Source organism: Henckelia pumila, unplaced genomic scaffold, assembly GCF_033568475.1.
Source record: "Henckelia pumila isolate YLH828 unplaced genomic scaffold, ASM3356847v2 CTG_466, whole genome shotgun sequence".
Taxonomy (NCBI): Eukaryota; Viridiplantae; Streptophyta; class Magnoliopsida; order Lamiales; family Gesneriaceae; genus Henckelia; species Henckelia pumila.
In genome coordinates, this window is record NW_027331833.1 from 264,110 (window position 1) to 290,242 (window position 26,133).

The window sequence follows — 26,133 nt, forward strand, 5'->3', positions numbered from 1 at the left end:
ACAAGAAGTTTCGTCCTCGAAACTTGAGCTAACTTGATCTTTAAAGAGATAGGGATACTTCTCTTGTATCTTCTCTTTTGGATCCCATGTAGCTTATTTTTCAGTGTGATTTGACCATTGCACTTTGACATAAGGAATGATCCTTCGTCTAAGTACTTGGTCCATGGTATCCACTATTTGGATAGGAACTTTCTCATACTTTAGTTTCTCACTCAAGTTCTCATCAATCAAGAGTGGTTCAACTTCAAGGACATGGTTCGGATCTGGAATAAACTTCCTCAGATGCGAGATATGGAACACATCATGAATCCTTGACATATTTTGTGGCAATGCTAGTCTATAAGCAAGCATACCCACCTTCTCCAAAATCTCAAAAGGTCCAACGTATCGAGGGTTCAGTTTTCCAGCTTTGATGAATCGGACGACTCCTTTCATTGGTATACTTTCACATAAGCTTTCTCATCAACTTGGAATTCCAGGGGGTCTCCTTTTCATGTCAGCCCAACTCTTCTGTCGATCTTGTGCGGCTTTGAGTCTTTCCTTGATAACCACAACTTTCTCTACTGTTGTTTGGACAAGTTCTGGTCCCGTAATAGGCTTCTCTCCCACTTCGTCCCAATATAGTGGTGATCGACATTTTCTCCCATACAGTGCCTCGTATGGTGCCATTCCAATACTGTTGTGATAGCTGTTATTGTAGGCGAACTCAATTAAGGGTAAGTGTTCGCTCCAATTATTGCTGAAGTCTAGAGCACAAGCCCTTAACATATCCTCTAGAGTTTGAATTGTTCTCTCGGTTTGTCCGTCCGCTTGAGGGTGGTAGGCCGTACTGATAGTGACCTTGGTTCCCATATCCTCTTGAAAAATTTTCCAAAAATGGGACACAAATCTCGGGTCTCTGTCTGATAAGATTCTTGCTGGAACTCCATGAAGTCTGACTATATTGTCCATGTATAACATAGCCAACTTATCCAAGTTGTAATTCATACGGACTGGTAGAAAGTGAGCAGAATTTGTGAGTCTATCGACAATTACCCAAATCCCGTCATGGCTTTGCCTTGATTTTGGCAGCCCTATTAAAAAGTCCATAGAGATGTGTTCCCATTTCTATTCGGGAATTTCCAGGGGTTGAAGTAATCCTCCAGGTCTTTGGTGTTCTGCTTTGACCTTGTGGCATACTTGACATCTAGAGACGAATTCGGACACATCTCTTTTCATTCCATTCCACCAGAAGTGCTTCTTCAAATCTCTATACATATTTGTACTACCAGGGTGGATCGAGAATTTTGATTTATGTGCTTCAGACATCACTTCTTGACGAATATTATCAATGTCTGGTACACACAATCGTTCTTTCATCCACAAGACTCCTTTCTCATCTGACTGAAGATCTTTCGACTTCTCTTCCTTGACTTGTTTTTGAGTTTTGTTAATAAGGGATCTCAATCTTGGTTTAATTTTACTGTCTCTCTAAGACATGGTTGGATCGAGACTAACGCCAAGATCATTTTACTCATATCCTTTCGACTTAAAGCATCAGCCATTTTATTTTCCTTACCCGGATGATAGCTAATGGTCAAGTCGTAATCCTTCAACAGTTATATCCATCTCCTCTGCCTTATGTTTAAATCTTTCTGAGTGAACAAATACTTGAGGCTTTGATGGTCAGTGAAAATCTTGCACTTGGAACTGTAGAGGTAGTGTCTCCAAATTTTTAGTGCGAACACTACGGCAGCCAATTCGAGGTCATGAGTTGGGTAGTTCTGCTCATATGGTTTTAATTGCCTTGAAGCATAAGCAATTACTCTTCCATCTTGCATGAGCACACACCCTAAACCTCCTTTAGATGCGTCACTATAAATGGCGAAGTCTTTGTCTTCTTTCGGTAGTATCAACACTGGGGTAGACGCAAGTCTCTTTTTCAGAGTCTCGAAGCTTTTCTCACAATCTTCATTCCAGTTAAACTTAGAATTCTTTTGTGTGACTTTAGTGAGAGGTATAGCTATAGAGGAGAATCCCTCAACAAACTTTCGATAATAACCTGCTAAATCCAAAAAGCTTCGAATCTTTGTCACTGTCTTTGGTCTGGGCCAGTCAGAGATTGCTTCCACTTTATTGGGATCCACAGACACGCCGGTCTCTGAGATGATATGGTCCAAGAACGTGACACTTTTGAGCCAGAATTCACATTTCTTGAATTTTGCATACAACTCTCTTTCTCTAAGTGTCTGCAGGGTGAGACGGAGATGTTCCTTGTGGTCTTCCTCACTTGGTGAATACACAAGGATGTCATCGATAAACACCACCAAAAATTTATCGAGAAAGGTTTTGAACACTCTATTCATGAGGTCCATAAATGCCGCTGGAGCATTGGTAAATTCGAAGGAAATTACTGTGAACTCATAGTGTCCATACCTTGTTCTGAACGCTGTCTTTGAGACGCCTTCAGCTTTGACCTTCTAGTGGTACCCTGATCGAAGTTCAATCTTGGAGAAAACTGTGGCTCCTTTGAGTTGAGCGAAAAGATCATCGATTCTTGGAAGGGGGTATTTGTTCTTGATTGTGATCTTGTTCAACTCTCTGTAGTCAATACACAATCTCATACTCCCGTCTTTCTTCTTTACAAACAAGATAGGAGCTCCCCACGGAGAAGCACTTGGTCTGATTTGTTTCTTATCCAACAACTCTTGGAGTTGATCCTTTAACTCCTTAAGCTCAGCTGGTGTCATTTGATATGGCGCTTTAGAGATTGGTACAACATCTGGTACCAAATTAATTTTGAATTCTACTTCCCTATCTGGAACAGTTCCAGGTAATTCCTCAGGAAAGACGTCTGGGAATTCTTGCACTATCGGAATATCTTCCAGTTTAAGTTCAGTTCTTTCTTTTACTTCGCTAATCATAGCTAGGTAAATTTTCTCACCGTTTTTCATGGATTTCCATGCTTGGGAAGCAGATAAGAGGGATTTGTGTCCTTTGTCTTTGCCTTGAAAGACGACTTCCTTTTTGTTCGGCACCCGAAGCTTCACGTTCTTCTCTCTACAATCGACCAATTCATGGTTCTTGGCTAACCAATCCATACCCAAAATTGCATCAAATTAAACCATATTGAGTTGAATCAAGCTGGCTTCGAAAGTATGCTTATTGATACATATATTGCAGTTTCGGTGAACCTTATAAGTCTCAATAGTTTTGCTAGTAGGAGTTGATACTCTATAAGGTTCGACAAACATTTCAGGTTCAAGCCTTAATTTCTTAGAGAATATCTTGGATATAAATGAATGTGTGGCACCGCAATCAAACAATACATAAGCAGGAAATTGATTGATCAGAATGGTACCTGCCACGACATCGTTTGCGTCATCAGCTTCCTCTTGAGTGATGGCAAACACCCGAGCATTGGGTTTGTTCTCTTTTGGCTTGCCTGGGTTGGCGCCAACGTTTGATCCCATTCCCACCTTCTTAGGCTCGGGGCAGTCAGCAATGCGATGTCCCATCTTTCCACAGTTAAAGCAGGCATCAGAGGTTCTACGACATTCATCGGGGTGGCAAAAGTTGCATATGGGGCATAGCTTAATTGTTGCGTCAGTTGGAATCGAACTCTTGGATGGGCCACTAGATTGATTTGGCTTCTTGAATTTCTGTCCACTTTGGTTGGTTGAGACCGATAGGGGTCTCTTATTTTTGTGCTCTTCCTCACGCCGTTTGATATCAGTCTCGGCTCTAATGGCTGCTCCCATTAGATCAACAAAAGTCGTGGCTTGATAAACTGCCAAGGCTGATTGGATCCGACTGTTAAGTCCCTTCTTGTAACGGTGAATTTTCAGAGTTTCATCAGCCATGATGGTTGGTACATAGGTTCCAAGGGAGTTGAACTTGGATGTGTATTCTATCACCGATATCTCCGGGGCTTGGACAAAGTTCTCAAACTCGTTCAACTTTTGCAATTTGATTTCTGCCGGGAAGTACTGGTTCAGAAAAGCATCACGGAATTGCTGCCACATAATCGGCCCTACTGCCATCATTGCTGGTGAAATAGCCTCCCACCACTTTCTCGCTTTTTCCTCTAAGAATGGTATCACTACATCGACCTTAACTCCTTTCGGAATTTCAAGTAACCGAAGCTGAGTTTCCATGTTTTTGAGCCAGTTCTGACCTACTTCTGGATCAGAACTCCCATCGAAGGTTAGTGCCTTGTTCTTCTTAATGGACTCATAGTGATACTTAGTCCCATGTGTTGGAACATGCTTTTCAGATCATAGATCTGATACCCGGTGCAACGGAAGTTTAAAATTTTTTATATGGAACGATTCCATATCATGGGTATCAAATCCTAACGATTAAATTATGCAAGTAAAATAATAATTACAATTAATATTTTACCTCTTCAAGCTAAGGCTTGATTATGGACTCCAACAGAATTTTCTTCTCTTGTTGTAAATCCCTGGAACCGATGACTCGCTCAATCAATCTCCGGAATTAGGTCCACAAACAGAAAACTAAAACCCTTTGATTGATTGCACTAGAAATTAATCAGATGTTTATCGAAGAGATTAAACAGATTTGATCTGTCAATTTAGAATATAATTTTTCAGAAAAATCACAGACTGAATTTTCTCAAAAAGGAGAAGAGGATTTTCGAAAAACCATCTAGAATATATTTCAGTATTTTCGAAAATTGCAAGATGGAATGATGATTATTTTCAAAAATTACACTTATATATATATATATATAATTTCTAGACTGGATTAAATTATAAGTGTATTAGGACACTAACTCCTTAGGGCCCATAATCCATAAATTAATCCCAACAAGCCAAGCCTGTTATTATAGAAATTAATATAAAATTCATCATGACTCCGATTGATAAACTGATTTCACCAACGTGCATAGAAACCATTTATGCACCTTTTAAAGTCAAGATAATTTTTCTGAATCTGAATTCAGTGATTTCCAAAAATGCCCATCTCTATGTCATCTTAGGAAATTCCACTCCCTTTAATTAAGAAGTCCAAATTCTCTTTCATTAAATTTAACTCTTTAAATTTAACTATCTCAATGGGGATTAGTAATCCATTACTTGTGTGATCCTCAATGGTTCAGGGATACAGCTAGCCGTGGGCTCACAACTCCTTGTGACTCGGAACAACAATTTCCGACTTACCCATCGAATCATGGTAAGAGCGCCTAGCAACATCGCCCCATGATTCCCTAGGTATCACTGATAGTGCCTGCAAAAACCAGTAGATTTTGGTTAGCATATAGTACGGTCCCTTCATCCATATATCCCGATCGAATCAACAACCATTGGTACATCGAGAGTTGTTCGAGATTCGATAACTATGCAATGCATCTTGAAGATCAAATAGTGACATCGCATGTGCTACTAGGAAACCGAGTAACCTAAAGCACATCATGTACTCTGGCCAGAGATTTGTCACACTAATATCTCCTCAGATCGCATAGGATATCCACACTCGCAAGCGTGTGATGAATCCTTGACAACAAAGCATCGAATCCTATATGTGTCGTAAATGTACCCAATACCGACACCTGATGACCCCATTAGAGTCGGTAAACGAGTCAAAGTATAGTACTAGCATATAGAGTCTCCATGATGTTTCAAGTAGTAAGGACTAATGGTGTACAACAAAAACCGCAGACTTATCCACTCAAATAATAATAACCACTTGGAAAGTCCGAATAGGGTAGTTCGATCATTCATCATATGAATATCCATTTGCATGCTTTGAACATCTCTATGTTCCATACCAATGAAACGTGGTACTAGGTATCGCAAATGCTAGTCTCAATCTCGAGCGATCCTTATCCTTATTTGCGGATGGCTCAATTGACTAGAAACTGTTTAGAATATATAGTGATTATAAAATGTGTTTCATGATGGTCATCCCAATGTACTATCACATATTACATGCACTCTAGTATATTCAAGGTCTTCATCTAAACATCGTATAGTATGTCATAACATAATAATATGATAAAAGATAAAGTAAATGTCATTATAATAAGTGTAAATTATATTAAACAAAAGATTGTTTACATATAGAGTCATCAAAGCCCTTAGCCACAAGTTGGCTATTCGGGCACCCACTCTTTCAATCTCCTACTTGCCCTAAAGCCAACTAGTCATACTACGTAATCCCATTGCTTCGCGATATTTGTCAAACAATGGTCCTGGCAAGGGCTTAGTAAGTGGATCAGCGATATTGTCTGTAGAGGCCACTCTCTCGACAGTGATGTCTCCTCTTTCCACGATCTCCCGGATGATGTGATATTTCCTCAGTACGTGTTTGGATCTTTGATGAGACCTTGGTTCCTTTGTCTGAGAAATGGCACCAGTGTTGTCACAGTACACCGGGAATGGACCAACAGCTTCAGGAATTACGCCCAACTCTTGGACGAAATTCCTCATCCAAAAGGCCTCTTTAGCAGCAGCTGATGCTGCAATGTATTCTGCCTCATTGGTGGAATCTGTCGTGGTGTCTTGCTTGGAACTCTTCCAAGAGACAGCACTGCCATTGAGCATGAATACAAATCCAGAGGTTGACTTCGAGTCATCCACGCCGCTTTGGAAGCTAGAGTCGGTGTAGCCTTCCAATTTCAATTCTCTTCCTCCATAAACCATGAATACATTCTTAGTCCTTCGTAAGTACTTAAGAATATCCTTCACGGCTTTCCAATGCATTTGACCAGGATTGGCTTGGTATCTGCTCGTGACACTCAGAGCAAATGCCACATCCGGTCTGGTAGATATCATCCCAATGGCTGACACATATGGTATGTGTGTCATTTTCTCTATCTCTTCGTCAGTCTTGGGACACATAGACTTGGATAGAGAAACTCCATGACACATAGGTAAATTTCCTCTCTTGGACTCATCCATTGAAAACCTTTTCAATATAGTGTCGATGTAGGTTTCTTGAGTGAGTCCTATCATTCTCTTAGATCTATCTCTATAGATCTGTATCCCTAGAATATAGGAGGCCTCACCCAAATCCTTCATCGAGAATCTACCTGATAACCATATCTTTGTTGAATGCAACATCAATACGTCATTCCCAATGAGTAGGATGTCATCAACATAAAGCACTAAGAACGTCACCGCATCCTTAACTATTTTCTTGTACAAGCATGGTTCCTCCGGGTTCTTGATGAATTCAAAGTCCTTTATTGTTTCATCAAATTTCTGGTTCCAACTTCTTGATGCTTGTTTGAGACCATAAATTGATCTCTGAAGCTTGCATACCTTATGATCGCTTCCCATGGATGTGAATCCGTCGGGCTGCATCATATAGATCTCTTCCTTAATGTTTTCATTAAGAAATGGAGTCTTCACATCCATTTGCCATATTTCATAATCATACCAAGCTGCTATGGCAATAAGGATTCTTATGGACTTGAACATTGCGACTGGTGAAAAGGTTTCATCATAGTCAACTCCTTGTCTTTGAGTATAACCTTTTGCGACCAATCGTGCCTTGTAGGTCAGTAACTTACCATCAGGCCCAAGTTTTCTCTTGTAGATCCATTTACACCCTATTGGAACAATTCCATCGGGAGGATCTACTAAAGACCAAACTTGGTTTGTATGCATCGAATCCATTTCCGACTGCATAGCTTCAAGCTATAATTTCGAATCCTCATCAGAAATTGCTTCCTTGAAGTTTCTTGGATCACATCCAATGTCGGGTTCACTTTGATCCCCTTCAAGAAGTAGACCATATCGAATAGGAGGTCTAGAAGTCCTCTCGGATCTTCTAGGAATAGGCGTGTCGTTTGATGATTCCTGAGGTGTAGGATCATTATTTTGTATCTCAAGTTCTTCTCGAATTTCTTCGAGTTCCATCATCTTGTCTTTCTTATCAAGTAAGAACTCCTTCTCCATGAAGGTGGCATTCCTTGAAACAAACACTTTTGTTTCAGTAGGATGATAGAAATAATATCCGATTGAATTCTTCGGATACCCTACAAAATAACATAAGGTGGATCGACTATCCAACTTATCTCCCACTGTATGCTTCACGTAAGCAGGACATCCCCAAATCCTCAAGTACGAATACTTAGGAGCTTTGCCATTCCATAACTCGTATGGAGTTTTATCCACTGCTTTAGTGTGGACATTGTTCAACAACAATACCGCCGTTTCAGGCGCATAGCCCCAAAACGAAGGTGGGAGCTCAGTGAAGCTCATCATAGATCGAACCATGTCCAATAAAGTTCGATTGCGATGCTCCGAAATACCATTTAACTGAGGTTTCATAGGAGGAGTCCACTGAGAGAGAATCCCATTCTCTTTTAGATAGTCCAAAAACTCGGTACTTAAGTATTCTCCACCTCGATCCGTTCGAATTGCTTTAATACTCTTACCTAGTTTGTTTTCTACTTCAGCCTTGAATTATTTGAACTTTTCAAATGATTCAGACTTATATTTCATCAAATATAAATACCCATACCTAGAATAATCATCAGTAAAGGTAATGAAGTAAGTGTGACCAAATTTAGTACCAATACTAAATGGACCGCAAACATCTGTATGGATCAAATCCAACAGATTTTGACTACGCTCAGGTTTTCCTTTGAAAGGAGATTTAGTCATTTTTCCTTTTAGGCAGGACTCACAAGTAGGTAGAGAGTTAATATCAGACATATCAAACATGCCCTCTCCCACTAGCTTGTTCATCCTCCTTGAGGAAATATGACCTAGCCTAGCATGCCAAAGGTTTGCCGGGTTTTGACTATCGTTTTTCCTTTTATTTGTTGTTACCGGTTTATCAACATAATTAATTGGAACGTCTTTTAATTTTAAGTTATATAGATCGTTTTCAATTTGTCAATTTCCAATCAAACATTCATTCTTGTAAATATTGCAAATCTCATTCACAAAATTGCAAGAAAAACCATCTCTATCAAGCATAGAAACAGAAATAATGTTTTTAACTAAATCTGGCACAAATAAAACATCTCTCAAAAATAACTTAAAATCGTTCTGCAAAACTAAATAAACGTCTCCCACAGCTTTGGCTTCAACTCTAGAACCATTTCCGAGCCTTAGCTGGGTCTCACCCATCCTAAGCTTACGAATTCTTGTCATTACCTGCAAATCATTGCAAATGTGAGATCCACATCCGGTATCCAATACCCAAGAAGTAGTATTAAGTGAAACATTTATTTCAATGTAAAACATACCCTTTGCAGTTCGCAACTGCTCGAAATATACTTTGCAGTTACGTTTCCAATGATCGGGTTTATTGCAGTGATGGCAAACGTCTTCAGATCCGTTCATGTTTGAAGCCTTTGTTTTGATCTTCTTCTTTGGTACAATTTTCTTGGGTGGGGCATAACGTTTCTTACCCTTTCCACTTGGCCCTTTCATAGAGTTAGAAGAGGAACCAACCAAGAGTACCGATTTATCCTTCTTTAATGTGGCCTCATAAGTCACAAGCATATTGACCATCTCTTCAAGGGTGGCCTCTATCTTGTTCATATTGAAGTTCATCACAAAACCGTCAAACGACGAAGGAAAAGAAAGAAGTAACAAGTCCGCGTTTAGTTCATCCTCCAATGTCTAGTCAAGTGTTACCAACTTTTCAATGAGCCCAATCATGTGTACCCCATGCTCACGGACCGAAGTCCCATCTCGCATGCGGCATGTCATGAGCTCTTTGACGGTGGCATACCTCTCCGATCTTGACTGAGCTCCAAAAAGTTCCTTGAGAGTATCGTGAATGTCAGCAGCATTCACTGGATTCTCAAATCGCCTCTGAAGTCCATCAGACATCGAAGCCTGCATGTAACATTTGGCCTTGACATCATGGTCCCACCATTTGTCAAGTTTGGCCAATTCTTCCGAACTCGCATCAGCCAGGGCTTCTTTCGGAGGAGGCTTTTCTAACACGTAGAAAACATTTTCCGAACTTAGAACAATCTTTAACTTACGGAACCATTCCGTATAGTTTGCGCCAGTCAGTTTGTTTTGTTCGAGAATTGAGAATAGTGGATTGCGCGAATTCATTGTAATGAAATACTGAAAAGAAACAAACAATAATCAGTGATTGCTTAATTAATTTACTAAGACATAAAATATGGCGAGATTTATTTTATGAATTTCACACCCACTATTTTAACGATTTCACTACCCTCTAGTGAAAACGAGAAACTATTTTCTTTAATGGAAACATGGAGTCCAATTGACAAATCATAGTCCCGAATAATATCAGCCAACCATAATTTTCAAAAGTTAGAGCCCAATTGCTTCCAAAGCAATCCCCATGTTTTTACCTCATGTCCAATAAGAGCCCAATAATATGACGTTGTTTATTGTGACATGTCAAGATGACCCATCAATATTAAGTTGTGATGGACGGTCGCCATGTGGATCCCCAATAATATGAGCCAATCCCATGGGAGTTCCACCCAACTTACAACATGTGTCGATCCAATGTACAGCTTTTCGACGAACGGGCCCTCCCAATTATATGAGCCGGACCGTGCCCGCGGGTAGCATCTCATACATTGATCGTTGATGAAAGGTAGGAATATTTAAACAATATTTAAATTCCCTTTTGTTTATCTTGATATCAATTTTAAATCATATTTAAAATGAGGGATTTTTAATTTTGAAAAACTGTCTCATCTTATCATATTTGTATGCTTGCGGGATTCATGCAATTTAGTCTAAACATGCATACAACAATAATATCATATATTATATTTAGGATGATCGACCCCAAAACTAATCGACCCGTGGTTGCCAATCACGAGTCTAAGTCCAATCTTAGGTGATATGCAAGTATGCAATGCAATCCTATTACATTGTGCTTCCAATTTACATTTCTTCGGTCTTTATTGTCTGTTGGGCCCACCTTTGTCTTCAAATCTTTATCTCCCACTAAGTCTAATAAATTTACAATAAATTTCGATGACAAGTAGGGGATACATATTTAAGGGTGGGAACGGGCCATAAACCAGGTCCACTTTTTATTACAAATGACAATTCAAATTAGGCCATAAACTAAACCCATTAATAAAACCCAACAACAATAAAACCAAATGTAAACAACCTAACATACACCTATAAACTTGGTCATGGCGATCGATCATTCTTTTATCCAATAATTAATTCAATAATTAAAAAATTAGATAACATGCAATGGCATCATAATTAAAAAAGATAAAATCAAATTTTATCTACTCTTTTCATAAGATCATATTTTATCATCAATTGTATCAAAGTAATCAATTTTATAAAATCTAATTTAACGGATAAAATTTATAAATTTTCCAAAAATTCAAATTTATCCAAAAATCAATTTTAAAAAATTTCGGACTCAAACAATTTGACCCAATGCCTCACGGACCAATCAAAAACAATTTTTGATCGGACCAAAAACTAAAATTTTGAAAATAAAAAATTATAAAAAAAAGAATTTAATTTTCCGGGCTGCCCGGGACATTCCCGGGCAGCCCCGCATCCACGTGGGACAGGGCTGCCCACATGGAGTTGGGCAGCGATTCAATAGCTGCCATTTGGCAGCGCCGTGCGCTGCCCTGGATCGCTGCCCCGGACGCCCTTGTTTCCTTCAAATTTTTAATTTAAAATTTTTCGTTTTGTTTCAAAAAACCGAGGCTAAAAATTTTGTACAATCGATTAATTTTTATCGTTTGATCTGAGAAACAACCTGGCTTTGATACCACTGTTGGAACATGCTTTTCAGATCATAGATCTGATACCCGGTGCAGCAGAAGTTTAAAATTTTTTATATGGAACGATTCCATATCATGGGTATCAAATCCTAACGATTAAATTATGCAAGTAAAATAATAATTACAATTAATATTTTACCTCTTCAAGCTAAGGCTTGATTATGGACTCCAACAGAATTTTCTGCTCTTGTTGTAAATCGCAGGAACCGATGAATCGCTCAATCAATCTCCGGAATTAGGTCCACGAACAGAAAACTAAAACCCTCTGATTGATTGCACTAAAAATCAATCAGATGTTTATCGAAGATATTAAACAAATTTGATCTGTCAATTCAGAATGTAATTTTTCAGAAAAATCGCAGAATGAATTTTCTCAAAAAGGAGAAGAGGATTTTTGAAAAACCTTCTAGAATATATTTCAGTATTTTCGAAAATTGCAAGATGGAATGATGATTATTTTCAAAAATTACACTTATATATATATATATAATTTCTAGACTGGATTAAATTATAAGTGTATTAGGATACTAACTCCTTAGGACCCATAATCCATAACTTAAGCCCAACAAGCCAAGCCTGTTATTATAGAAATTAATATAAAATTCATCATGACTCCGATTGATAAACTGATTTCACCAATGTGCACAGAAACCATTTCTGCACCTTTTAAAGTCAAGATAATTTTTCTGAATCTGAATTCAGTGATTTCCAAAAATGCCCATCTCTATGTCATTTTGGGAAATTCCACTCCCTTTAATTAAGAAGTCCAACTTCTCTTTCATTAAATTTAACTCTTTAAATTTAACTATCTCAACGGGGATTAGTAATCCATTACTTGTGTGACCCTCAATGGTTCAGGGATACAGCTAGCCGTGGGCTCACAACTCCTTGTGACTCGGAACAACAATTTCCGACTTACCCATCGAATCATGGTAAGAGCGGCTAGCAATATCGCCCCATGATTCCCTAGGTATCACTGATAGTGCCTGCAAGAACCAGTAGATTTTGGTTAGCGTACAGTACGGTCCCTTCATCCATATATCCCGATCGAATCAACAACCATTGGTACATCGAGAGTTGTTCGAGATTCGATAACTATGCAATGCATCTTGAAGATCAAATAGTGACATCGCATGTGCTACTAGGAAACCGAGTAACCTAAAGCACATCATGTACTCTGGCCAGAGATTTATCACACTAATATCTCCTCAGATCGCATAGGATATCCACACTCGCAAGCGTGTGATGAATCCTTGACAACAAAGCATCGACTCCTATATGTGTCGCAACTGTACCCAATCCCGACACCTGATGACCCCATTAGAGTCGGTAAATGAGTCAAAGTACAGTACTAGCATATAGAGTCTTCATGATATTTCAAGTAGTAAGGACTAATGGTGTACAACCAAAACCGCAAACTTATCCACTCAAATAATAATAACCACTTGGAAAGTTCGAATAGGGTAGTTCGATCATTCATCATATGAATATCCATTTGCATGCTTTGAACATCTCTATGTTCCATACCAATGAAACGTGGTACTAGGCATCGCAAATGCTAGGCTCAATCTCGAGCGATCCTTATCCTTATTTGCGGACGGCTCAATTGACTAGGAACTGTTTAGAATATACAGTGATTATAAAATGTGTTTAATGTTAGTCATCCCAATGTACTATCACATATTACATGCACTCTAGTATATTCAAGGTCTTCATCTAAACATCGTATATTATGTCATAACATAATAATATGATAAAAGATAAAGTAAATGTCATTATAATAAGTGTAAATTATATTAAACAAAATATTATTTACATATAGAGTCATCAAAGCCCTTAGCCACAAGTTGGCTAATCGGGCACCCACTCTTTCACCATGTTGAGCAGGAGGTGGCGGCGGTGGTGGATGAGCCTCGCCCAAACCTTGGAGGGTGGTAGCCACTATCGTAGAAATCACCATCATATCTGCTTGGCTGAGATTGACTCTCGGTGGTGGAGGTGGAGGTGGAGGTGGATTTCCAATGTTATTGTTGTTGTTATCTTCACGGTTGTGACCTCGTCTCGCTCCTCTTTCCATTTCCTACAAACGCACGAGAGTTTTCTAAGAACAGATTGATAGTTGCAAAAAGATAATAGTGAGAGATAATAGTTAAATAATGGAAGTCAAATTTGACGAGTAAGAGGAATATTGTTTTATTGATAATAAAATCCCGAATATAAAAAAAAGGTTCATGCAAACAGCTGACTCGAAAAGTAAGGAAAACAGACACTGAGTAACATGATAACAAGTTCCAACAAGACAAGATAAATGTAAACAGCATAATGGAAAAGAATGATGTCTCAAAACTCTAGACTAATCTAGCCTAATCTACGACTTCTCCTAATCCTTGCCCTTCATCAATTTCTATTCCAACAGGGTCTTCTTCTTCAGGTTCCTCTTCTTGCTGCAACTCTTGAATCTCTTGAAGTAAGGAAACATTCTGCTCGTAAATCGCACTATTGTTTCCTTCTAGTTGCTGTATTCGAGCATTAGCTTGTTGGCGGTACTGTGCAAATTCATTCACAACTTGCTGTTTTTGCTCCTCCAACTTTTCAGCTCGCTTTGTGAGGTTGAAGTTGACCTCGAAAAGTTGTGAGATGGTAAGCTGAGCAGCTCTAACCTTCTCCTTATTCTCCTCATCTTGCAAGTCTGCCCGAGTGAGATAAGAAACATAGCGCTTGATATCTTCATGTAAATCCAGCTCCTTGATTCGGCTGGTGCTGATAACTTCGAGTAGCTCTGAATAGCGCTCCTCCAGTTTCTCCTTCTCTTGAGCTTGTAGTTTCATTTTGTTCTCCAGATACTCCCTTTATTTTTGCGTCGCAAGTTTCATCAGCTTCTCTTCTTCCAGTTTCATCCTAAGGTATCGTATCATCGCTTTCTGGAATTCCGAAGCTAGTCGCGACATGCAGAGAGGAATATCAGCTCGAGATCGGGGAGTCATTTCCTAGAACCAATCGAAAGGAAATTTTTCAAAAAATAAAGAACAACTGCAACTTAGATCAATATAACAATTATATTATCAATTCAGTGCAGTAATACGTCGAACGACATTTTCGAGAAATTTTTTCCAAAAATGGAAATTTTCGATATTTCTATATGGGCAGAAAGTACAAGTCGAGGGTGTCCAAAGAAAATTCGCGGAATTGAATTTCAAATTTTCTAAGCGAAGTTATAAGTGTCCGAAAACTTTCCTAAAACGGCAAAAACGCGATTTCGGAGTCCTAAATGATTGAATTCGGCCGAAATAAGAGTTTCCCAACCTACATTGGCCCTTTGGCCCACTATGAGAAAACGTAAAAAATTTTCTAAGGAATTCCCAACCGAATTATGAACCTGGCAGCTTTGATACCACTTTAATGTCACGCCCCGTGTCCGAGACGTGTCACCGGCGTTGTTTCAAATTTATAAAAATTATAAAACAACAAGCCTCTGTAGCACAGTCTAATACCAACCAGTCTTTTATTCATAAATAAGCCGAAAATAACTTGTCTTACATTCCAACAAAAATGGACAACACTTGATATCAAAAGAACTAACGAAACTTACAGAAGGGTTCAACACATTAAGATAAAATCAGAAACTGAAACGATAAATTCCAGAATAACCACGAACTAAACACAACCTTCTATTTACCAACCCCAAAACATATCCTGCTCCTTGTCGTCTAAGTCTTCTTCAACTTCTCGGAGGAAAAGTAAGGGGGATGAGTCTTTTGGGAAACACTCAGCAAGTGGGGGCCGATCGATCATATACATATATATTCATAAAATGATTTAAACAGATTCAGATCATCTCATAGCATAGAATGTAATCGTTCATAACATAATTATCATTTAATAACACTGCAAATCTTCTCATTACTTGTGGCTAACTGATCAGTCCCCTATATGTAATCCCTCTAAGGGGTGAGATCATAGAACGATTATTGTTACCTACCGCATCAGGGCCATAACATACATTGTTCGGAAATTCCCTTTCCACTCATAATGTGAATCTTAGCAGTGTCTCAAATAGTTTTAGGTTCATACATGTAAATCAGAATTCATAACAAGGGTTTAAACATATTATGACGATCGAAACTTTAAAGCATACATAATAGTTTTAAAACAAGCCCACTTACCGAGTTGTTCTTGAATCAAACTAACAGTCAAAGCTTGGGAAGCAAAACTCAAAAATTCAGTCTACTGAATTTTCAAATTCAAGGCAGCCTTCTAGGATAGATTCCTTAAACATTTTACTCCTCAAATCCTTGACCCTATCCTTCGAATTAAGGGAGAAACAATGGCAGAATTATTAACCTATATGATAACTAGATTCTCAAGGAATTAGGCAAGGAAAGTAGATAACTTACTGACTCCAAGTGGCTCAACCGAGTAACAACTGTAGCAGAGAAACGCCTAGAACACTTCAAAAATAAGCAGCTATGATTCGAATTTTCAGCAGCATTGAGGGAGGATTTTTGATGTGATTTCTGAGTATTCTGAGTGAGTAGATGCAAAATGTGATTAAGAGGGTGAAGGGTCTGATTCTTGTACTTAATAAGAGGCTAAACTTCAGCCTTGATTTATTTATTGCCAAAGTTTTGATCTGAATTCCATGTATCAGCCATTATCTTGGTATGGTAAGATTGCAGCTTCCAAGTAGGGGAATATTTCCATATTGGTGTAGGCTTGGAAGCCAAGTTTTAGTTTTTACATTGAGTACACCGCTCAATAAGAAGTCGGGTCAAGATACTGAAACCAAAACAAGATTGAGCATAAGACGGAGTCCAAGAAAATATTGATTGTCGTAAAAAGTCTATAAAGATCCCAACAAAAGTATAATCTGATATAAGGATGACCCGAGCCGTTTAAAAATTTATCTCAATAAATATATGTAGATGAAGGTCTGATTAGAACCGAGCTCAAATAAAGAGCAATACATGACAATCTGGTGAAACCAAGCTCAAATAAAGAGCTGTAGATAATAATTGTTGTTGTCGAGCGGATCGGGATTTTGAGATAACCACGAGTTGCGTGAGATTACATGGTGCCGAGCTTGGTCGGGCTTTTGAATTGACCGCGAATTGCGTGGGATGTGCCAAGCTTGGTCGGTTTTTTAGAACACCACTAACGTGGATTTATGATGCCACTGATGCGGACTTTTGATGTCACTGATGTGGGCTTTTAATGTCACTGATGTGGGCTTTTAATACCACTGATGTGGACTTTTGATGCCACTAATGTGGGATTTTGATGCCATTGATGTGGGCTTTTAATGCCACTGATGTGGGCTTTTGATACAACTGATATGGATTTTTGTTGTCATTGATGTGGACTTTTGATGCCACTAATGTGGACTTTTGATGCCACTAATGTGGAATTTTGATGCCATTGATGTGGGATTTTGATGCTACCGATGTGGGATTGTGATACCACCGATGTGGGATTTTGATGTCACTGTTGTGGGCTTTTAATGCCACTGATGTGGTCTTTTGATTCCACTGATGTGGATTTTTGATGTCACTGATGTGGAATTTTGATGCCACTAATGTGGGCTTTTGATGCCACTAATGTGGGCTTTTAATGCCACTGATGTGGGCTTCTGATGTCAGACCTGTCTGGACTTTTAAAATGGTGAACCATAGATTGGGCCTTATTGCTAGATTGCATCTCCGATATAATAGATTAGGGTCTTACTGCGAGATTACATGCCTGATGTGATATAATTGAGCCTTACAGTGAGATTGCATGTCCGATGTGATACAATTGGGCCTTACAACGAGATTGCATGCCCGATGTGATATAACTGGGCATTACAGCGAGATTGCATGCCCGATGTGATATAACTGGGCCTTACAGCGAGATTGCATGCCCGATGTCTGTAAAAAAAGGCTCAAACAAAAATACAAGGCAATAGACGCGCAATATAATATTGGGTCAATTAAACACATGACTTCACATAAAAATTTATTATGAGATATCTCAAAATTTGTCACAATAAGAATAGTTTGCTAAAAATAACTAAAAATTTATATTTATTTGTCGAGTTGCCGATAGGCTTGATTAAGTTTTCACAAAGTGTCAAACTAAGACACTCTATGGTAAAGTGACATTGACTAAGTCCACGCAAGATTTATGTATCCAAACGTAACATGTTTGAGTTCTGCATTAAACGACGAAAACAAAGCGGAAAGAATCCGAAATAGTAATTTCTTGTCAATGTATAAGAGTTTGAATGTCGAATTCATTCTGAATTTGAACCAATAATTTTGATACTCTATGCAGATACTCAATCAAAAGGACAAAAACTTGGCAGAGGCTCGATTTCAATTGTCTCATATACTAATTCAACATCAGGAAGAGTATCAAGGGAGCAATTAATATCACATAGCATATTCGAGATAAGGTCTAACATAAATGTAATAAGAAATGTTGATTTCGTGAACCAATATAATTCGCTGAAATCATGATTATAATTTGATAAGAAATTACTAACGGATGTGATTACCGTTGATCCTCAGTGAAAAAGCTATTTGATCTTGTTGTTGATCAACAGGGAGCATGGTCCATCTTATTCACAATATGCACGTGACTAGAAGTTATTGATGCATAGCATAAAAATTTTAATAACGTAGTAGGAAATAACAATTATATTAGATGATATGGAGTAACGTGTCTCATCACAAAGAAATTGTCATCCACATGCGCGGGCAATCCTAAGTTGTTTGTTGTCGGGACAAAAAATAACCCATAGATTATAACTTTAGACCCTCAAAAGCAAACTTAATCAAAGCATGACTGATTTAGTTACAGGATATACCAATACCAAAATAAATAAATAATTGTTTAATTGAAACCAACTTTATAATTTAATCCAGGTCATCCAAGAGGAAATTATCAAACGTGATTCTCTTTAAAAGTGATCAGAATTGTCCTTTTTTAAAAAAAAAATTGTGAAGAAAAGGGGCTGAGAATTGGACAATGGGTGATGGGTTTTTAGTAATTTAGGATTTACGAAATTGAGAATTGAAACATTCTAGCATCGAATTAATTTATAGAAAATGTGTACCTCATTTTCTTGTGAATAAGAGTTTCATCCTTCAAATTACCTGATTTGGAGATTTTGTACAGAGGCACAACCATTGGATTTCATAGTACGAGAGGTATGCGAGATGACGCATTCGTAAAAATCAGAGGAACACGGGCAGCAAAATATAGTTTGTAGTAGTCGGGCCGGTAGCGGCGCAACTCAGAGCTTGTGTGAGCGCATAAGGAAGAAAATATAATCGAGGGAATAGATGTCGTTCTCATAGACGGCGTCAATTGATGTGTTCAAAAATTTCACATCAAATACATGACCTCGAACCGGTAATCACGAACCAATTTTTTCAATAAACCGAGCCGAATGACCCCAAAATATTTCTGTGTATCAAAAAAAACATGTGAGATGGCTCGCCCAGAGGCGAAGCCACTCCGGCGCTCAAGTCAGTATATGATTCAATAGAAAAGATATATGAAAATTGCAAGAGATATCAAACATGTAAAAGACGTCAGTGAAGACATAAATAATATGTGCATGACAAGAGTGAGAGGAGTTATGTAAAAATACAACCTCCAGATCCCTTTTTTATAAGAAGAGAGTTTGAGTCCATGTAGAATTGTAATGTATAATACAAATAGATTTATGCATATCCATCCAATATTATGATATATCTCTAAAATATAAATAAAGATATGATATGATTTTTTATCATATCATCATTATCCTTGCACAATCTCATATCTCAAAGTAAACGCAACCTTAATGAATGCATCAACGTTTCGCTCGAATTCGGAGCGAAAAAAGGTAACCTCGAAAACCATTATCAAAACTAGCAAATAAGCACACACAATATTGTGTATGATATAAAAGAAAGAAGAATGAATGTGTTTGAAATGGGTGGGAAATAAGAAACGTGAAAATATGGAGTAGTGGGGTGATGATAGTTTAGATGTTTTTAAAAACAAACCAAGACACCAATTAGTTATTCTAGTATGTCACCCTTAATAAATAGTAAAAGATGATACTAATGATCGAATATTTGCTTCGAAATCTGAAATATATTCTTTGTTTTGTTTTTGTCGTCTTTGTGTATGTGTGTGTAATCCTCTTAGATTGTGCTTGAAAGAGCTTCTAGTAAGTACTTCTCAGTTTTCATTAACAAAATTTCAAAATTTTGTTAAGGAAAAACTGAGAAATGCGTAAGAAGCTCTCTCAAACACTACCTTAATAACCCAAAAGATCTTTTTGCTTTGTCACAATCTTCAACTTCATGCAATTGTTATTCAAATGCTTTAACCTTTTTTTTTATCAATGAAATTTGATATTTTAAAATAGTTACAAGCTCTCATTTAATATACGCACATGTTTTAATTAAGGGAAAATTGCTTTTTTGGTCCTGTATGTTTGTCACTTTGCGATTTTGGTCCTTTATATTTTCAGATTGCAGTTTTAGTCCGCTATCTTTATTTTTTTGGCAATTTTAGTCCTTTTTCCGATGTGGCGCTGACGTGGCACAAATTCAATGCTGATGTGGAGCTGACGTGTACAGTGCCACGTCAGCATTTTCGAAGAAAAAGGACCGAAATTGCCAAAAATCGAAACATACAGGACTAAAACTGAAATGTGAAAACATAAAGGACCAAAATCGCAAAGTGACAAACATACAGGACTAAATTTGCAATTTTCCCTTTAATTAAGTATCTCAAGCAGGCGCGGCCATTGCATCAAAATATTCCTAATCTAAAAATTTAATATACGCACATGTTTTAATTAAGTATCTCAAGCAGGCGCGGCCATTGCATCAAAATATTCCTAATCTAAAAAACACCGTCTGCTGTCTTGTCAACAAATTTCAACTGAATATTGTATCACATTATTAATATTTTTTTTAGTTGGGGGTTGGATTGCTGCATTTGGTTTCAAACTCGTTCCATGTTTGATATATTGGTGTCAGATAAGCTACACGTTATCTAGCTATCACGTTAAAAAATAGTTAATGCTAGTGTCTCTGTATAATATAAATATAATTATATAAGTATTAGGGTATTACATGTTTGTTTATGTATAATATAGTTTTATTTCACCAAATCATTGATTTGGTCGAGATTTTTCATAAAATCAAGATTTTCAAGTGCTTGGTTTAGTTAGGAATTGCTACATTTAATTGAAATAAATTAAAACTGATTAAAACCAAATACGTTATACGTGGGATCATGAGCTTCTTGAGAAAAAAAAGGAAATAAATTGATTAAAACATTCTGAAATTACAAATTAGACCACAGAATGAAAAATCATATATATTTCATCTGCTAATTAGTTGGGTTTTACCGATTTTAGACTTCTACTTAATTAATCTGTCAAAATTTCGTCATTTAATATTTTATTTTATTTTCATATAGTGCTCTCACAATTTATTTATTTTTTTCATAATTTATTTGATTTTTCGTATCAGTGCTTATGGATCGGAGTTGTTGACGTAAAAAGCTAGATATTATTGACATGCAAGCTCAAATGAAAATTAAAGAAAATTCCAAAAAGCCAACTAATTAAATGAACAAAAAGAGTCGATCTATTGCATTAAAATCAAACTGATTTAACCGAAGCCCATATTGTCAAATCAAATTTAGATAAAATTTTCCTTTTACCCTTTAAAATATAATTAACAATAATAGGCCTTCATTGGTCCAAATCAAACATGCATGAGATCTAATATTTAGACAATGAATTTCATCTAGAAGATTTTATTGAAAAAGAATAGAGAAAATAATGTTCAATATCCCATCAAAAAATTATTACTAATGATTAATTCATCATCTCAGAATTCAGGGAATCCCTTCATGTAATCCATGAAGGAAGGAGAAATAGGGTTGGCCATACTAGAAGAATGAAAAACAGAACCAGCCCTAGACGAACACATATTATACGAGTCGTTCGAATTCGGCGCGAAAAACGGAACCTCGACGATGTATGGATTAGGCATGTGATTGTACAACGGCGGCGACATTATCGACGTCTCCGGCTTGAACTCATTCACATACTTGTCGTCCGTCAAGACGGACGACGACGTCTCGTGATCCTCGTACCCAACAACAATATTCTTAACCCTACAATAATCCTTTTCCTCGACGTCGACCTTGGTCGCCGTCTCGGGTTTCGCGGTACTAGATTTCCCTTCCTCCTCCTCGGACCGCGAATATCCCGTGAGTTTCTGCACCAAAGCCATGAAATCACTAGCTTGAGCGTGGATGACCTTGGGCGAGTGCGTGTATATGATCACCGGCTGTCGTTTCGTTTGGTTCTTGGGAGCGCTGTTTCCGGCATTTTCGACGACGAGCGGTTGGTGGGAAGAAGAAGATTTGTGGATTGCATGGGAGTCTCTATTGATTCTTAGCGGAGATTGACGGGGATTGCAATTGATCATCACTCCTTTGGGAGCCTCACTATCTTGAAACTTGGAAGGACTCATGGATATGGTATTCTTGTTACACCACAAATGGAGCAATAAAATGGAATTTGAGTGTGAGTGAGAGAGGGTTTAAATAAATGAATTTTAATTTTAATTTATAACGAATTGGGGATGAATTAGCGGAGCGGGAATCAGTTGTGGATGAGCATAACATTTGTCAGCATGGGCTTCATTCTCGGATGTGTGGGGACGGAAGAGCTGGCGGGTGGCAGCAGCTGAGTCAATGCTGCAGTGCATTCATCCACTCAACATTTGACAAGTGGCAAGTGTAGGGTTTTTTTTTTAAAATTTTTTTTTATAAACAAAAAACGTGTGAGTCGAATCCTCTATCTCTTTCTCTCACTCTCAAAAGTCAAACCCAACCCTCCTCCTTTTGCGCCTCAGAAACCGACTCCCGTGAAGGTCAAGATCCACCGGGGCTTTCGTTGAACCGCCGACTCCGACTCCGACTCCCTTCACTTCATTTGTTATAAACGGCTACTTAGTAGTAATGGTGAGTCACAAACAATTTTTTTTCCACATCTAGTTCTTTAAAAATCAATAGATGGGGCATCACTTGATAAATTTGAGGCCTGAAACACATTTGGAGTAATTATTATACATGAATATTGTGTATTTTTTTAAAAAAAAAAATTGAGGGAGAGACGGCTGAACATTTAATTGCACCAATATCAAGTTTGGTTACGAGGTACAAAGTACTTAAATGAAATAAGTTACAATTTATCTCTCATGTTTGATGAATATGAAGATTTGGTTGGTTGTCATGTCCTCAGTTTAATTGCTTTTGTGCGTTCCTTTTTTCTGAGTTTTTTTTTTAAAATATAACTTGTTTTAACTTGAAGTGATCGTGATACTCCTTAGCTAGGAATTGTGTAGATGGTCGATCTAAAACCGAATCATTGGCTTGAAAAAATCCTACTGGTTTTTTACATTGTATGCACTGTCATCTTGCTACATGGTACTGAAAATGTACAAGATTTGTGAACTCAGCTTGATTTCCATTTCCTCTCACATTTGTCACCATCTCTCAGTCTGCGTGATATCTTTGTCCATTTTAGAAATTTAAGATATAGTAGGTTCGGTTCCTATCAGGTTGCGTAGTGATGGTAGCGGTTCAAGTTTCTTGGATCGTAGAACCAAAAGTCTGTGTGCCCCCTGTTTAATGTCAATCTATATTATTTAAATTATTATATATGCAGAGTTGTTTATTTTCATGTGAGGTTAAATTTTTACAGAGTTGACAAACAAGCAGGTATTACTTGCCAACAGTTCGATGGTATTCCCATCCATCCCTTGACTGGGAACTTTTGAAATTGTTGCCTTATGTAAGATATGAGTGTGCTTGCACTTGTTCTTTTGAATCTGCATTTCGTTACAATTACATTATCGATCGAGTTCTCACCCATGTGACATTATTTTTTTTTTTTTAAGGGAAACCGTATATTGTATTCGAACGAAAAAATCCTGGTGGTTACGAGACTTGGGTAGGAACACATCTTGAGGTCAACGAATATAAAGGTGTTTTATACCAAAAGTTCTCAAGTAGGGCAATAAGAGTTTTGAGGAATATGTGAAGAAGCCACGTCCAACTACTTCATTTTCAGTGAAAATTACGATGATGTGATTAGATGATGTGATTACGGAAAAAATTGATGCGATAAAACAAAAAATGCAAGAGATGAGAATGAGCGGCCATGATTAATGTTAGTTAGAAAATGTAATGTAATGGTAGACGGTGTAGTGCAATTAGTCTTTTGAAAACTTTAGATGCTTGTAAACGTTGGTATCCCATATTTGGGCATTTTCATCTATGAAGATGAAACTCGAGTTTTATGGCTATAATAATATTGTTGTCTAATTAGCATATACTCAGAATTTTGATTTCTTAAAAAAAAGATTGAACTCAAGTTTTTGAATTCTTAACTATGCTCGTGTACCAGTAGGTATATATTTCTTCATCCCTTGTTTCCCTTCCATGCATTTAATTACTTGGTAAAAATCACAGTTAAAACGAGTAAAATTTATTTTTATCCCTCACATTTGAAACCAATTTCAAAATCATCCCTCACATTTCAAATTACTTCATTATTATCCTTCATCTCTATTTTTTATTAAAAACTAGACCAATTATTTATCTTTTAAATTTTTTTTGACTTAAATGCCCTTTTGTTTTATTTAAATAATGTTGATTCAAAAAATATACAATAATATTGATAAAAATAATTAATTATATAAAATAAATTAATGTTTTCCAATAATATAACAAAATTTTAATTTAAATAATAAAATTTTTTTAATTTGAATAATGTTGATTCAAAAATAAATATAATAATATTGATAAAAATAACTAATTATATAAAATAAATTAATGTTTTCCAATAATATAAAAAAATTTTAATTTAAATAAAACACAAAAATATTATATATTTATTAAAGACAAAATAAAAAATATAAAATTTTGTGGTCAAGATTTGAAACATATACCAAAAAAATATAGAATAATTTTAACAAAAGTAATTTTATTTTGTAATATTTATAAAAACATATTATTTGTAATATTATTACTATTATTATTAATTAATTGTATATAAATACTTATTTTTTTTCCAATATTGTTATATTTTTATTGGAAAATATATAAATATGCTCTATATATATGTTTCAAATTTTGGCCACTAATTAATTTTAATCTTTGCATCCAACAATTGATCATCTCTCAATAATTGTATTCATTGCGATTAATGTGAATCAAAATTGTGACATTAGTTATGATATCAGTTATAGACCTAACGTTTGTCTATTTATTAAAAGTTATAGTTGATGCTACTAGTGCAACTCAAATAATTTAAACCATACAGTAGCTCATGTGTCACGATCGACCACTCTCCTAATATGAGCAATTATTGCATCCAACATATTATTATAAATTATTAATTTATTTTATATAATTAGTTATTTTTATTAAAACTATTATATTTTATTTGAATCATATTGAATAATAATATTTTTTACAGTATTCAAATAAAATTAAAAAACAAACAAAAGTGCATTTCAGTCAAACAACTTAAAAAAACAAATAATTAGTCTTATTTTTAACCAAATGATATATGAGGGATGAGATTGAAGTTAGGTCAAGGATGATTTTGAAACTGAATTCAAATGTTGGAGATGATTATGAATTTAACCCCAGTTAAAATACCCTTAATTCTTTATCTTGGCCGACTCCAAAATCAGAACGAAACCACCAAATAAAGAACAAAGATTGAACTCACAACTCGGGATCACAGCGTGATAGACAGTAGGAAAGCTTGTATTTTTGACAAAACTTCAAGAAAGAAATCAAATTCTCAGCAAGAAGGAAAGCTTGTATTTTTTGTAAAAGAATTTGACAAAACTTCAAGAAAGAAATCAAATTCTCAGCAAGAAAACGTGTCGATCAATGGAAACTTGACAAACACCGAAACCTTGCCACTAATTAAAGCACAAGAAACACACATCAAAGCCTGTATTCTAAAAATGTAGAAAATCATGGCTGCCAAACCCACAATCTCCAGCTAATTAAACAACACATTTCTTCATGCTCCTTGAGTTACCATGATCATTTCCCTACAAATAATGTGAAAATGTAATGAGAAAACAATTTTTAAACAAGTTTAATGTATTTGATAAAATTTCTAAGTTGTGATGAGTCCCCCCAAATTGAGACAAGAATAAATTAAATTGAACACTTGAATAGAAGTTTGTGTTACTTTCCTGCATTAAAAATATACAAATAAATGTTGATTGTGTCCAAATTAGATGAAAATTTAATCTATTACCACATTTGACCATTTTTGACTATCCGGATTACATGTCATTGAAAAAGAAAAAAAAACA

General features: G+C 36.6%; 2 protein-coding genes across 2 annotated transcripts; both read right to left on the minus strand.

Moving 5' to 3' along the window:
• Positions 1 to 3,098: 3,098 nt before the first annotated feature.
• Positions 3,099 to 4,136, minus strand: LOC140872473 (uncharacterized). The gene has a single exon (XM_073275319.1). The coding sequence runs from the start codon at positions 4,134 to 4,136 to the stop codon at positions 3,099 to 3,101; it is 1,038 nt and encodes a 345-aa protein (XP_073131420.1).
• A 17,470-nt stretch (positions 4,137 to 21,606) lies between these two features.
• Positions 21,607 to 22,257, minus strand: LOC140872684 (uncharacterized). The gene has a single exon (XM_073275564.1). It carries the CDS (start codon positions 22,255 to 22,257, stop codon positions 21,607 to 21,609), a length of 651 nt encoding a protein of 216 aa, XP_073131665.1.
• Positions 22,258 to 26,133: the final 3,876 nt, after the last annotated feature.

What these genes read in the sequence shown, in the direction of transcription:
- LOC140872473 (XM_073275319.1), bottom strand. Translation starts at nt 4,136, where the DNA reads ATGGAAACTCAGCTTCGGTTACTTGAAATTCCGAAAGGAGTTAAGGTC.
- LOC140872684 (XM_073275564.1), bottom strand. Translation starts at nt 22,257, where the DNA reads ATGAGTCCTTCCAAGTTTCAAGATAGTGAGGCTCCCAAAGGAGTGATG.